Source organism: Gracilinanus agilis, chromosome 3, assembly GCF_016433145.1.
Source record: "Gracilinanus agilis isolate LMUSP501 chromosome 3, AgileGrace, whole genome shotgun sequence".
Classification (NCBI taxonomy): Eukaryota; Metazoa; Chordata; class Mammalia; order Didelphimorphia; family Didelphidae; genus Gracilinanus; species Gracilinanus agilis.
In genome coordinates, this window is record NC_058132.1 from 456511541 (window position 1) to 456526231 (window position 14691).

The 14691-nt window shown below is 37.6% G+C and overlaps 1 protein-coding gene across 7 annotated transcripts in view; it reads left to right on the forward strand.

Moving 5' to 3' along the window:
* ASB11 (ankyrin repeat and SOCS box containing 11) overlaps positions 1-14691 on the forward strand; it is a 67927-nt gene that overhangs the window by 31842 nt on the left and 21394 nt on the right. For all 7 annotated transcript variants that reach the window (XM_044670359.1, XM_044670362.1, XM_044670361.1 and 4 more), the window contains 2 exons: positions 6620-6770; positions 10803-10937. In XM_044670359.1, the coding sequence (XP_044526294.1) occupies positions 6620-6770; positions 10803-10937 (286 nt within the window). The remainder of the gene's footprint in view (positions 1-6619; positions 6771-10802; positions 10938-14691) is intronic.

Here is a 14691-nt window from a genome sequence, read left to right on the forward strand (position 1 = left end):
AACGAAGGAAATCTTTCCTGAGGACTCTGATATGGAGGGAACAGTGTGATGCTGTTTAACTGTCTCTAGTGGAGAGCCAAGGAGAGAGGACTTTTCTCTATCAAGGAGTCATCTGTCCTGCCAGGAAGTGCAGGTGTGAACATTGATCACAGCTCTGAAAGGTGGACTTTCAGACTGGATCAGCTCTCTGCCTTCATTCTCCCTTTGGATTAATTTGCTGAGGACCTTTGTTCTTGGAAACCCTTGATCATTGCTGCAACAGAAGTAAACTCAGTTGTGAGACATCCATTCCTCTTCCAACCAGTCAGCCTAAACCAGGCAGCCTGGGCTAGTATAGTGTAGAGTCTTTCCCATCTCCCAGCCCTTGGACCCATTCCCTAGACCAATAGTATTAAAGTGACCATTTCCCCTTAATCTTATCCTTTTAACTTATTATTTAAAACTATTACTTTAACTTCCTGTTGTTTCTTCTCACCCAGTGAATTCACCATAGTAAGTAGGTATACCTGGCTGATGTAGTCTGAGTGTCAGTTGGATCTTAACAGCCATTCACTCAAACTGTTACAACCCATTCCCAGGTTTGTGGGTGTGGATGTGATTCCCCATTTGTATTTGTCTAAGTTAGTTATCCCTCTTCACCCAAACATTCCTCCTTCTCCCCTTCTCTAAACCCAGTATTTAATTTATCCATTTACACTCCCCAACCCATTTTTCAGGCAAGAATATCAGTTTTACAGGCAAGTGATATTAGTTTTACTTGTGAAATCATGTAAAACATATTTAGCCATGTTATTAAAAAAAACAAGAAAAATAAGGTGTAAAAAATTATGCTTCCATCTGCATGCAGATGACATAAGTGCTTCCTCTGGATATGGATAGCATTTTTCATCATGAGACTTTCAGAATTGTCTTGGATCATTATATTGATAAGAATAGCTAAGTTGTTCACAATTGATTATTATACAATATTGCTGTTATTGTGTACAATATTCTCCTGATTCTGCTCACTTCACTTTGCATGAGTTCTATAAATCTACCCAGATTTTTCTGAAACTATCCTGCTCATCATTTCTTTTAACAAAATAGTATTCCATCACAGTCATATACCACAGTTCCCAGTTGATGGGTATCCCTTCAATTTTCAATTCTTGGCTGCCACAAAAAGAACTGCTATAAATATTTTTGTACATATAGCCCTTTTGTTAAAAAAATGTCATTAGATATCATATTCCAAGCCTTCTGTTCCTTTAATGTGGAAAACTGCTAAATCTTGTGTGACCCTGAATGTGGCTTCACAATATTGAATTCTTTCACTCATAATATTTTCTGATTGACCTGGAATCTCTGGTTATACTATTCAGGGAGTTTTCATTTTGAGATCTCTTTCAAGAGATGATGAGTGAATGCTTTCCATTTCTATTTTACCCTCTGGTTCTAGGTAATTTTTTTTTTAAACCCTTACCTTCTGTCTTGGAGCCAACAATACTGTGTATTGGCTCCAAGGCAGAAGAGTGGTAAGGGTAGGCAATGGGGGTCAAGTGACTTGCCCAGGGTCACACAGCTGGGAAGTGTCTGAGGCCAGATTTGAACCTAGGACCTCCTGTCTCTAGGCCTGGCTCTCAAACCACTGAGCTACCCAGCTGCTTCCTTCCTTGGTAATTTTTTGAAAGATAATGTCTAGATTTTTTTTTCTGATCATGCCTTTCAGGGAGTCCAATAGTTCTTTTTATTCTTTTTTAAACTCTTACCTTCTGTCTTAGGACAAATACTAAGGATCCATTCCAAGGCAGAAGAGCAGTCAGGGCCTGGCAGTTGTCAAGTGAGTCAAGTGAGTTACCCAAGGTTACACAGCCAAATTTGAAACCAGGACCTCTTATCTCCAGGCCAGGATCTCTGTCCTTCTTCTATGTCCTCTCTTCATTCTATTTCCTTAGGTCAGTTGTTTTTGCAATGACATAGTTCCATTTTCTTCTATTTCTTCTTCTTTTTTAAAAAAATTTTTGTTTTTAGAAAAATTTTCCATGGTTACATAATTCATGTTTTTCCTTTACCCTTCACCCCCTCAAACCCTGCTCCCCCCACCCCCCACCCTCCACCCCCGGTAGGTAACTCGCATTTCCACTGGTTTTAACATGTGTGGTCAGTCAAGACTTATTTACATATTATTGATAGTTACATTGGTGTGGTCTTTTTGGGTCTACATCCCCAATCATGTCCTCATCAACCCAAGTGTTCAAGCAGTTGTTTTTCTTCTGTGTTTCCACTCCTATAGTTCTTCCTCTGAATGTGGGTTGTGTTCTTTTCCATAAATCCCTCAGAATTGTCTTGGGTCATTGCATTGCTGCTAGTACAGATGTCCATTACAATCGATTTTACCACAGTGTATCAGTCTCTGTGTAAAATGTTTTTCTGGCTCTGCTCCTTTCACTCTGCATCAATTCCTGGAGGTCTTTCCAGTTCACATGGAATTCCTCCAGTTTATTATTCCTTTGAGCACAATAGTATTCCATCACCAACATATACCACGATTTGTTCAGCCATTCCCCAATTGAATGGCATACCCTTGCTTTCCAGTTTTTTGCCACCACAAAGAGCACAGCTATAAATATTTTTATGCAAGTCTGTTTATCTATGATCTCTTTGGGGTATAATCCCAGCAATGGTATGGCTGGATCAAAGGGCAGGCATTCTTTTATCACTCTTTGGGCATAGTTCCAAATTGCCATCCAGAATGGTTGGATCAGTTCACAACTCCACCAGCAGTCGATTAACGTCCCAATTAACTTTGTTTGATTGTTTCTTGATATTTCTTGGAGTCATTTGAATCATTTGAAAGGAAATGATTTCCTTTAATGAGTTTTTATACCTCTTTTTTCCATTTGACTAATTTTTTTTTTTAGGAAATCCTCTTTAGTGGATTTTTGTGCCTCTTTTACCATTTGATCAATTCTGCTTTGTAAGATGTTATTTTCTTCATTATTTTTTGTGCCTCTTTTACCAAACTGTTGACTCTCTTCTCAGTTTTCTTGAACCACTCTCATTTCCCTCCCACGTTTTCCACTACCTTTCCTGGTATTTTTTTCTTATCTTTTTTGAGTTCTTCCAGGAATTATTATACTTTTAATCAGTTCACATTTGTCTTTGAGACTTTACTTTTAGCTGTTTGGACATGATTATCTTCTTCTGAATTTGTTCTTCATCTTCCTATCACCATAGTAGCTGTTTTTAATGGTCTGGTTAATGTTTTGTAGTTTGCTTATTTTCCCAGCCAATTTCATGACTTTTAACTTTATGTTAAAGTTGGTCTCTTTTTCCAGAGTGGTGTGAGCACTGTCTCCTGGTTCAGGTTTTTAATGCTACTGTTTTCAAAGTTAATTCTGGGGGGGGGGGCGGTCTGTAAGTTTTCAGTGTTTCTAAAGTGTTCTAATCCAGGGACAGGCGTGGTCACTATTCTTATAGCTTGTGCTCTGGTCTTTACCCAGGCTATGCCTTCATTCATGACCCTGTAGCCATAAGTGCTAAGGTTCCTCTTCGCTCTGGCACTCTCACCATGTCCCTAGTTCTCTGGCAGCTTGCAGCCACTACTGCCTTCAAACTGAGACCACAGGCCCTAAGTATTAGAGTTCCTTTGGCCCTGGAACTATGACTCAGAACCCCTATTCTTCTCTAGCTTCAAGTGCTAGTGTTTCTTTCTGCTTTGGAACTATGACCGGGGCCCTTGTATCTTGTGGTCACAAGTGCCTATGCTCCTCTCTCTGGAGCTACCACCTGAAACTGTGTATGGGCAATACAACAGGATCGTAAGCCCCAAGCCAGCAGAGGGACCTCTGTAAACTCCATCTAACCAGTTGTTCTGTTCCTTTAACATCTGTAGTCTCAGAATTACTGAGGTTGTTTCTACTGCTGCTATAGCTGCTTCTAAGCTTTCTGCTAGTGTTCTCTCTTGATGAAGCGATTACAGAAAATCAGTTACAGAAAATGTAGAAATTTTGAATATTGTGGATAAATTCACTTTTCATTACAGTATACTTTCCAGGGATGTCTATAGTAGATGATGAGGTGGACATAAACACTGCCAGAGCTAGCTCAATTCTTGGGAGGCTCAAAAGGAAAGTGTGGGAGAGAAGAGGTATTTAGGCTGCCTACAAAACTGAAGGTTTACAGAGTTGTGCTAAACTCTTTGTTGTTTGCCTATGGAATCTGGGTCATGCTAGAAAACCAAATCTTTTATATCTGAATTATCTTAGGAAGATTATTTTTTAAAAATTGATTATATGTTCAAAAAATTTTATTAATAGACTTTATTTCCAGGTATTCTAGCCCTTCCTTCCCCTCCCCACACCAGAGAAGGCATCATCTGGTAAACAGAAATGTCTATGTAGATTATTTCTTTCATATTTACTTTTTTCAGTTTATTCTCAGGAGGTGAACATTCACAAGTTATTCTTCAAACATTAAATCTGTATCTGCATATAATTTTCTCTGTGTTCTACTCATTTTACTCTTCATTATTTCCATAGTTCTTTCCAAGTTTGTTTGTTTTTAAACCCTTACCTTCTGTCTTAGAATCAATACTGGGTATTGGTTCCAAGGTCGAAGGGTGGTAAGGGGTAGGCAATGAGGGTTAAGTGACTTGCCCAGGGTCAATCAGCTAGGAAGTGTCTGAGGCCAGATTTGAACCCAGGATCCCCTGTCTTTAGGTCTGGCTCTCAATCTACTGAGCCACCCAGCTGCCCCCTCTTTCCAAGTTTTTGAAAAAATTAATCTACTCATTGTTTCTTATGCTATAGTCATATTCAATCACAATCATATACCACAATTTGTTTAGCCATTCCCACATTATTGGACATCCCCTCAATTTCTAGTTCTTTGCTACCGCAAAGAGCTGCTATAAATATTTTGGAAATATAGATTCTTTTCCTTTTTCCTGATCTCCTTGGGAAACAGACCCTTGCTGGGTCTAAAGATATGCACAGCTTTATAACTCTCTGGGTATAATTCCAAATTGCTCTCCAAAATAGTTGAATCAGTTTACAGTTCCACCAACAGTGTATTAGTGTCCCCATTTTCCCTTATCCCCTCCAACAATTTTTCATTTTGCCTTTTTTCATCATTTTAGCCAATGTGATGGGTATGAGATGATACCTCAGAATTGTTTTGGTTTGCATTCTCTAGTCAGTAGCAATTTAGAGCATTCTTGGGAAGATTCTGAAGATCACCTGGAAAGATAAGATATCAGTCCTTTCTAGAGCTGAATTTCTAAGCTTTCAAATTCTACTTTAGAAAGTGCAAACCGATAGGCTGACCACACTTTTTGAATGGCAAACACACATTTACCTAAAAGATTATTTTACAGAGAACTCATACAAGGCAAGCACTCAGATGGAAGTCAGAAGAAGCAATACAAGGGCACTCTCAACGTCTACTTGAAGAACTTTGGTACTGAATGTGAGGTATGGGAGACACTGGCACAGGACCATTGTGCATGTTGTGCCCGCATCAGAGAAGGTGCTGGCCTCGATGAGCAAAGCATTATTGCAGTAGCTCAAAAGAAATGTGAGATTTGCAAATTTGGAGACATCTCTATCCCAAATGTTCCTACAGGCCATTTGTGCCCTTTGTGTGGTAGCTCTGAGCTCATATTGATCTAATAAGCCACATTCAGCTACATGGTACTTTAACCCTGAAATAGTGATGTCATTTGGGTTCTCTTTGAGTACAATCCACCAACCAGCCACAAAAAGGAGGAAAGCTATGAGACATAGTTGATCCTTGCCTCAATCAGAGTTCTTAAGCCTTTCAGAGTTATTTTTCTTTACAATGTTATTATGTAAAATTTTCTCATTTCATGCTTTTAACTCATAAAAGTTTTCCCCAGTTTTTCTGAAACCATTTCTTTTTCTAACATCATCTCTTTTGTAATTTCTTATGGTTTCATATGATTGATTCCATTTTACTAATATAAAATATTTTGCTCAGTCATTCCCCAATTGATGGGCAACCCCCTTGTTTCCAGTTCTTTGCCATAACAAACATTTTTGCTATATATAATTTTGTACCTATGAGTCTTTTCCCTCTTTAATCTCTTTTAAGAGAAGAATTATTAAAAATCACAAGCTTTAGGCATTCTTCATTTTTCCTTTCAGGATCTAGTTCTTTTAGGAGAGACTTTTAGGTTAAAAGAATCTCTAGATCATGGACCTGAAGCTGAAGGGGACCTTAGAAACACTCAATCCAATCCCCTTATTCTAGATATGAGGAAACTGAGGCCTGGAGAGGTTAAGCAAATTACCCTAAGACACATAAGTAGTAGGCATCAGAGCTAGCTAGCATAGTATGAAAAATTTTAGTGTTGAATACACAGGATTGAGTCCAAAGATCTGGGTTCTGCTTCCACCTCTGCTATTTATTAGCCCTATGATGTCAGGGAAATTATAGAAACTTTTCTTTTGTAAAAGAAATGCAATCTTTTTTTTCTTTTTGTAAAAAAGTTTTCTTCTGTAAAACAGACATAAAAGATACCCTGCTTAAGTCATAGGATTGTTGTAAGACTGAGGTACCTAAGAAAGCTTTAGAAACTCTAAAATATGATATAAAAGTAAAGTATTACTTTTACCAGGTGAATGGAACCACTGTGCATGGAGTGACACCTCTCTTTAATGCTTGCTGTAGTGGCAGCCCTGCTTGTGTCAACCTGCTCCTTGAATTTGGAGCCAAGCCACAGCTGGACGATCACCTGGCTTCACCCATCCATGAGGCTGTAAAGAGAGGTAAGGTGAGGAGCTAGGCTTCAAATATTCAAGGCTATAGCATAGGCTTCTGTATCCCTTGTCTTTGAGTGTTTGGGGAACTTTATGTAATCAGTCAATCAACTGACAAGTGTTTATTAAGTTATTTTTGGGCTAGGAACTATGGAATCACGAAGAAAGTGGAATAGTTCCTGCCTTCAAAAAGGTTACATTCTAATGGGGGAGATAATGTACACTGTACATATATAAGGTATACATAGGGATGGGGATTGGACGTGTTATTTCATTGCTCTAGAGAACTCTTCGGAGGGAAAATTTTGTCTGCCAATGCAGATCACCACCTTCTTTGGAATACTTGATGGTCCTAGAGAGTTGCCCAGAGAGTCCTGAGAGGTTCAATAACTTGCCTAGGGTTACTCAGCCAGGATATATCAGAGGTAGGACTTGAAACCATATCTTTCAGGCTTCCAAGTCAGCTCCATTTCCCCCCATGTCATGCTTTTCTCAAGTATATATAAGTATTATATGCAAAGTGAAAACAATGTTGTGTTGGGAGGGAGGTCACTACCCCTACAGGGGTAAGGAGTGAGGCTTCATTTAGAAAGTAATGTGTGAGCTGAGCCTTGAAGAAAACAAGAGATTTCAAGATGCCGAGGGGAGGAGGAAGTACATTCCCAGCATGGGGAGTTATCCAGTACAAAGACCCAGAGAGGGGAGAAGTAGGGCCATGCATGTGGAACTGCATGGAACAATATAGCTAGATTATGTTGGAGTGTAAGAAGAATGGAAAGTCAGGGAGAGATCAGCCTGTGAATGCCTGACAGAGGTGTTTTTATTTTATCCTAGAAATAATAGGGAACTACTGGAATTTATTGAGTAGGGGGAAGAAGGAATGACACAAAGTAAAAATTTAGGAAAATCCCCTCAGCAGCTGAGTAAAGGACGGCCTGTATGGGTAGAAAATTAAGGGAGGGACACCCACTAATTAAGTAGGAATTAGCCTTGAAGGAAACATTCTGGTCTGTCTCTTGAATTATGTTGCTGGGTGGGAGGTGTAGGAGATCATTGTTATTAATTTAAATACTTAATTTTTCACTTGCAGAGGTAGAGCATCTCTTCTCACAGTCTTCCTGAGTCTGGGGTAGTCTCCTGTTCGGCTGTTCCCTGTGGGCTGCTTCTGTAGCATGTTCACAAGAACAATGCTCAGACCATGGGCAAGCTTTTTGATAGTTTAGTTTACTTGCTAGTGAATCTATGAATGCAAAATTACAGCTATTCAAGTGCTGCATTAAGATTACACATTGTACTGATATTGTAAGATAAATGATAAAATGATCTGAAAACTTCTTCAGATACTAGATCTGATTTATGATAAAAACAACTATCCATCTCAAGTATTTCTTTGTAGATAAGCCAGTTACTTTAAGAACCCAATTATAAAGTGATTGAAAACAATACCACAAGTTGACTTAGCTATAATCATGAAACCATCCATGGACCCTTATGTTCTCAATTCCTTTTGAATAAAGGGAAAAAAATCAAGTATTTTATTTTCAAAGAATAGGTATGATTCAGGAGATAAGCACTGAAGTTCGGAAAGAGCAATTGGTCACAGGTCATAGACAAAGAACAACTGTTGATCAAGGTTTTGGGAGCCTTTCTGTTCATCACAAGAACATGATGACTTTGAATTCAAAGAGCATCTCTTTTTTGGAGAAGTTTAAAATACTCCAAACACATAATCTTTGGACATATTAAAGAATGAATATTAGCTTATTTTAGAGGTGGATAACCTGGAATAGGGAGTAAATTGTTTAGCCATGGTCAAACAGGTTAGCTATTGAGACTCTTTGTTCTTTGTATGAAGTTATAAGAAAAGTCATGAAGGTTCTAGTTCTTCCTGCTCTCATTTCATGATATTCTAGACCTATATGGTGAAGCTATGGCATGTGAGCCAAAGATAGCACCCAGAGACCTCTCTGTGGGCACTGTAGGCTCCTGGCATGGCTGCCTGGGAGCCTGGCCCCAGTGAACACAGGGTGTGGAGCATTCTGAAAGCAGCTGAGCTTGGCTCAGCCCCCATCGAGGCCTCTCCCTTCCCCCCCACCCCCACCCCCAGCAGAGCTTGATGACTGCTACACCCCTTTGGCCTCAGGTAGCCTGGCCCCACCCTCCAAATGCAAGGGAAGGGCTCATACCAGGAGCATAACACAAACACATATACAATATGTTAGGTTATCCTTCTGCAAATGTGGATAAATTATATATTATGGCTAAAGACCGAACATTGGTTATTGTCCAGAATGAAGGAACTATTAGCAAATTCATTAATTTGGATCTACTCATTGGGTTTTTTTTTTCAAAATTAATCATTGTTTATGGAGAGAAACATTTTGCACTGATTTAATCCATTTATATGTAACAAATAACTGGAACTTTTTAAAATTTTCTAATTATGTTTAGATTTCTCAGAAATTCTATGAAATTTCTCACATTTCTAACCAAGTCTCAGGCTCAGGCAATACTCCCTTTACTGGTATTTGTAATCAAGGAGTATTATTTTTCTTATATTGATATTACTTTTTCCTTCCCAAAATATAAGCAAATTCTTGACTTTGTATTTTATGAGGACATAACTTTCATGAACATATATATACAAACAAATTCACTTAATTGACTCTATTAATTTTTAAGTTGTGATAATTCCAAGAGGATTGGAAAGGTTTACTTTTCTATTACCTATAAAGAAAGAGTCTGATAAACTAAAGAGATAAAAAAAATTTAAAGATTTTAAGCTACCAAAGGCAACAAACTGCTTACAGAAACTGAGAATCTCAGAAACCCAGTGACATAAATTAATTGCTATAATTATAATTTAAAAAATTTCTTTAGATAAGCCTAAGGATCTTTATAAGGCATGTGTATAATGTATGCACTTGAAATTAATAAAAGGTCATTTGTCTACAATTATATTAGAAGTTAGATTCATAACCCATTCTTAACAGATTTTCAACTAATTTGATGGTTTCAAAAGTTCCTTTCAGCTTTATAAACCTATATTTTACATATACACTTGGATATGTACTTACTAAATATGACCCACTGTAGGAAGTAAGTAAGGGATATCCTTTCCTTTCAGTGCTTATCTCCTGAATTAGACCTATTCTTTGAAAATAAACTACTTGACTTTATTTTACTTATTTCAAAAGGAATTGAGAACATAAAGGTTCATGGATAGTTTCATGATCTTGACTAAAGTCAACTTGTGGGGGGCAGCTGGGTAGCTCAGTGGATTGAGAGCCAGGCCTAGAGACAGAGGTCCTAGGTTCAAATCTGACCTCAGGACCTCAGATATTCCCCCCCCCCCCTCCCGACCCTGGGCAAGTCACTTAACCCCCATTGCCACTCTTATCACTCTTCTGCCTTGGAGCCAATGCACAGTATTGCCTCCAAGATGGAAGGTAAGGGTTTAAAAACAAACAAACAAACAAATAAATAAAGTCAACTTGTAAACATGTTTTCAATCTCTTCATAAATAAGTTCTTGACATAACTGGCTTATCTACAAGGAAATGCTTGAGATGAAGAGATACTCATTTCAACAATAATTTTGTTGTGTTTTTTAAAATCATAAATCAGGTTTAGCATCTGAGATAAATTTTAAATGACTTTATCATTTATTTTATAATATCAGTGAATTGTTTTTATAATATTTTATAATATCAGTGCAATTTCACTATTATGTTTAGATTTTTCAGAAACACACACAAGTACACTTCCATCTGGATATGTGAAAAATAAGACAAGTGGGATTCCACTGAATGTTCAGTGGCCTGAGAATCAGAAAGCCTAAGTTTTTTTCCCTGGTTCTGTCACTGGAGTCTTAGAGAAGTGACTTACTTTTACCTCATTGGCCTTTAGTTTTCTCATCAGCAAAATAAAAACATGTACTAAGTAATTTCCCAACTTATTTTTTAACTACAAAATTCTCTCATTCTTTGAATATTCAACAATTATTCTTCTTTTGTGTGAGATTATCTTCTGTGTTAATTAGGTCACAGGGAATGTATGGAAATCCTGCTGGCAAATAATGTTAATATTGATCAAGAAGCTCCCCAGCATGGAACTCCACTCTATGTGGCCTGCAACTATCAGAGGATGGACTGTGTCAAGAAGCTCCTTGAGCTAGGTAACCTTTAGAAGTTTTTTCATATTTATGAAATGAAAATAAGGTCAACGTTTACCCTTCATGGTTTCTATGATCATGGTCTTGCAAAAAGGAAACTCTCTTAATAATAATTAATAATAATTAACTCTTAATAATAATCTTGATATTAATATTAGGGAAAAATAACTCTCAGTCTAGGGCCACTCAAGTTCTTTAATTTGTTACTTTGGCTTTTAGTTAGCTGCAAGACTCTAATTAACTTTTTTCATACATTGAGCTGTTTTAAATTCTCAAATATTCTGTCAAGTGTAGGCAGAAAAATCATTCCACCCAGGGATTGTCATTGAAACTATTCCTATGTCAAAAGACCTGCAAGGAAAAGTGAAGGCTACTTTCCTTCCTGGCAAGAGTCCTGTTCAGTTCACAAAAACTCTAGGTGACTAGATCAGGTTGGGCCTAAATTTGAACTAAGTCAGAATCTTTGGAGCCACCAACCCTGGAAATGACTTATTTTTTCTTAACTGAGGGCAATTCTGACTGAGCTAGTTCTCTTGTGGTTGTTCTGCAAGAAATCTAATACTGAGCACTTGTCAGGGACTAGGAATTAATTTGCTCTGGGTTTAACAAGTTCAAACTAATGGAAATTATGCTAGCTCTGGGGCAATATTCAGCAGATCTCCTTCACATCATTTTGTTGTGGGGTGTAGAGGTGAACCCCTGGGGTTCGGGAAGGATACCTTTTTCAAGAGTGCAAGACTGAAAGTTGGCTTAAAAATAAAAAGAGAGATTTATTAGTGGTGTCAAATTTTTGGTCAGCAAGACAACCATGAGTGGAACAACCGGGAGGGTTGCTCCCAGAATCCATCAATTCTGGAGATTATATACTTTTTACAACAGTGGGGACGTAATGTTGTGTCATGGTGTGGATGTGATTTTAGAGTGGTAAACACTCAAGCATTCAGTGGTGGGGAGAGGGGGAAAGGTTGGTCATCTGACCTTGGTCTGCCTGAAGACCCTCATAGTTTAGGAAAGAGAAAGATGCCTGAGATACAGCCCTATTGTATCAAGGTGTAGCCTGGAGGTGCATCTCTATCTCCATCTCAATCTAAAGGACAATACAAAGATGGTAATAATCTCAGGGTCTTACAGAAGTTACCAGAAGATGTTCTTGGTTTAGGAGTCACAAGGACAGACGGGAGCAAGGGAATTTCCCTGCTTATAGTTTGCTTGGGTTTTGGGGGGTACGATGCCCATGCCAATTTGTAATCATCATTTTAGTGATTTTACAATAATAAAAGAACCCAATGACAAAAAAGAGTAAGGAAAATGTGTGGCCTCATTAATTTTCCTATGAATTCACAAGGTCTAATCATTGAAATAGTGTTTAAGCGAGAAATTTAATATTTAAGGAAAATATACTGGATTTTAGATTTCATTATTTTCTTCTTCTTACCTTAATGTTTGTAAAAAAAAAATAAAAACCTTTTGGTAAATTGTGTATTATGAGATTTTTGGAGTTAAGCTGTAACTTTTTCTTAGCAACTTAATCTGAAAGCTCTTATTTTTATTACACGCTTCTCATAGGCAAAAACACATTTGAAATGATATTCAAAGGAAGAAACTTTCCTTCCAACAAAATACTCTGAAGTAAACTCTAGTCTAGATAGTTTTTTTTATCTTTTTTTAAACATTTATTAATATTCATTTTTAACATGGTTACATGATTCATGCTCCCACTTTCCCCTTCACCCCCCGCACTCCACCCCCCACCCCTGGCCGACACACATTTCCACTAGTTTTGTCATGTGTCCTTGATCAAGACCTATTTCCAAATTGTTGGTAGTTGCATTGGTGTGGTAGTTTCGAGTCCACACCCTCAATCATGTCCACCCCAACCCATGCGTTCAAGCAGTTGTTTTTCTTATGTTTCCTCTCCTGCAGTCCTTCCTCTGAATGTGGGCAGCATCTTTACCATAAATCCCTCAGAATTGTCCTGGGTCATTGCATTGCTGCTGGTACAGAGGTCCATTACATTCGATTTTACCACAGTATATCAATCTCTGTGTACAGTGTTCTTCTGGCTCTGCTCCTTTCACTCTGCATCAGTTCCCAGAGGTCTCTCCAGTTCTCCTGGAACTTCTCCAGTTTATTATTCCTTTTAGCACAATAGTATTCCATCACTCGCATATACCACAGTTTGTTCAGCCATTCCCCAATTGAAGGACATACCCTCCTTTTCCAATTTGTTGCCACCACAAAAAGCACAGCTATGAATATTTTCGTACAAGTCTGTTTATCTATGATCTCTTTGGGGTACAAACCCAACAATGGTATGGCTGGATCAAAGGGCAGGCATTCTTTTATAGTCCTTTGAGCATAGTTCCAAATTGTCAGCCAGTTCACAACTCCACCACCAATGCATTAATGTCCCAATTTTGCCACATCCCCTCCTACATTCATTACTCTCCCCTTCTTTCATTTTAGCCAATCTGCTAGATGTGAGGTGATACCTCAGAGTTGTTTTGATTTGCATTTCTCTAAGTATTAGAGATTTGGAACACTTTCTCATGTGCTTATTGATACTTTTGATTTCTTTACCTGAAAATTGCCTATTCATGTCTCTTGCCCATTTATCAATTGGGGAATGGCTTGAGCATTTCTATACATTTCCAACGCACTAGAGCAGCGAGAAGTAGAAAGAGAAACACCATTTAAAATCACCCTAGACAATATAAAATACTTAGGAATCTATCTACCAAAACAAACACAGCAATTATATGAAAACAACTACAAAACACTTTCCAAACAAATAAAACTGGATCTCAACAATTGGAAAGCCATTGATTGCTCATGGGTAGGACGAGCTAACATAATAAAAATGACAATTCTACCCAAATTAATTTACCTATTTAGCACCATACTTATCTAGCTACCAAAAAACTTCTTTACTGCATTAGAAAAAACTATAACAAATTTCATTTGGAATAACAAAAGATCAAGAATTTCAAGGGAAATAATGAAAAAAAATGTGAAGGAAGGGGGCCTAGCAGTACCAGATATTAAACTATACTGTAAAGCAGCAGTCATCAAAACAATATGGTACTGGCAAAGAGACAGAAGGTAGGACCAGTGGAATAGACTTGAGGAAAATGACATCAGCAAGACAGTGTATGATAAACCCAAAGAGCCCAACTTTTGGGACATGAATCCACTATTTGACAGAAACTGCTGGGAAATTTGGAAAACAATATGGGAGAGATTAGGTCTAGATCAACATCTCACACCCTACACCAAGATAAATTCAGAATGGGTGAATGACTTGAATATAAAGAGGGAAACTATAAATAAGTTAAGTGAACACAGAATAGTATACTTGTCAGATCTCTGGGAAAGGAAAGACTTTAAAACCAAGCAAGAGTTAGAGAAAATTACAAAATGTAAATTAAATGGTTTTGATTATATTAAACTAAAAAGCTTTTGTACAAACAAAAACAATGTAGTCAAAATCAGAAGGGAAACAACAAATTGGGAAAAAATCTTTATAACGAAAAACTCTGACAGGGGTCTAATTACTCAAATATACAAGGAATTAAAGCAATTGTATAAAAAGTAGTCTAGATAGTTTTATAGATACTCCAGGCCTTGAATTAGCCATTGAATCCAATTCACTATAATGTAATACACAAGCATTTATTAAGTACCTACTTTATACAAGGCTCTATTCCAGGCACTAGAGTTATAAAGATAAAATTAAAAAACCAGAATTTACATTCAT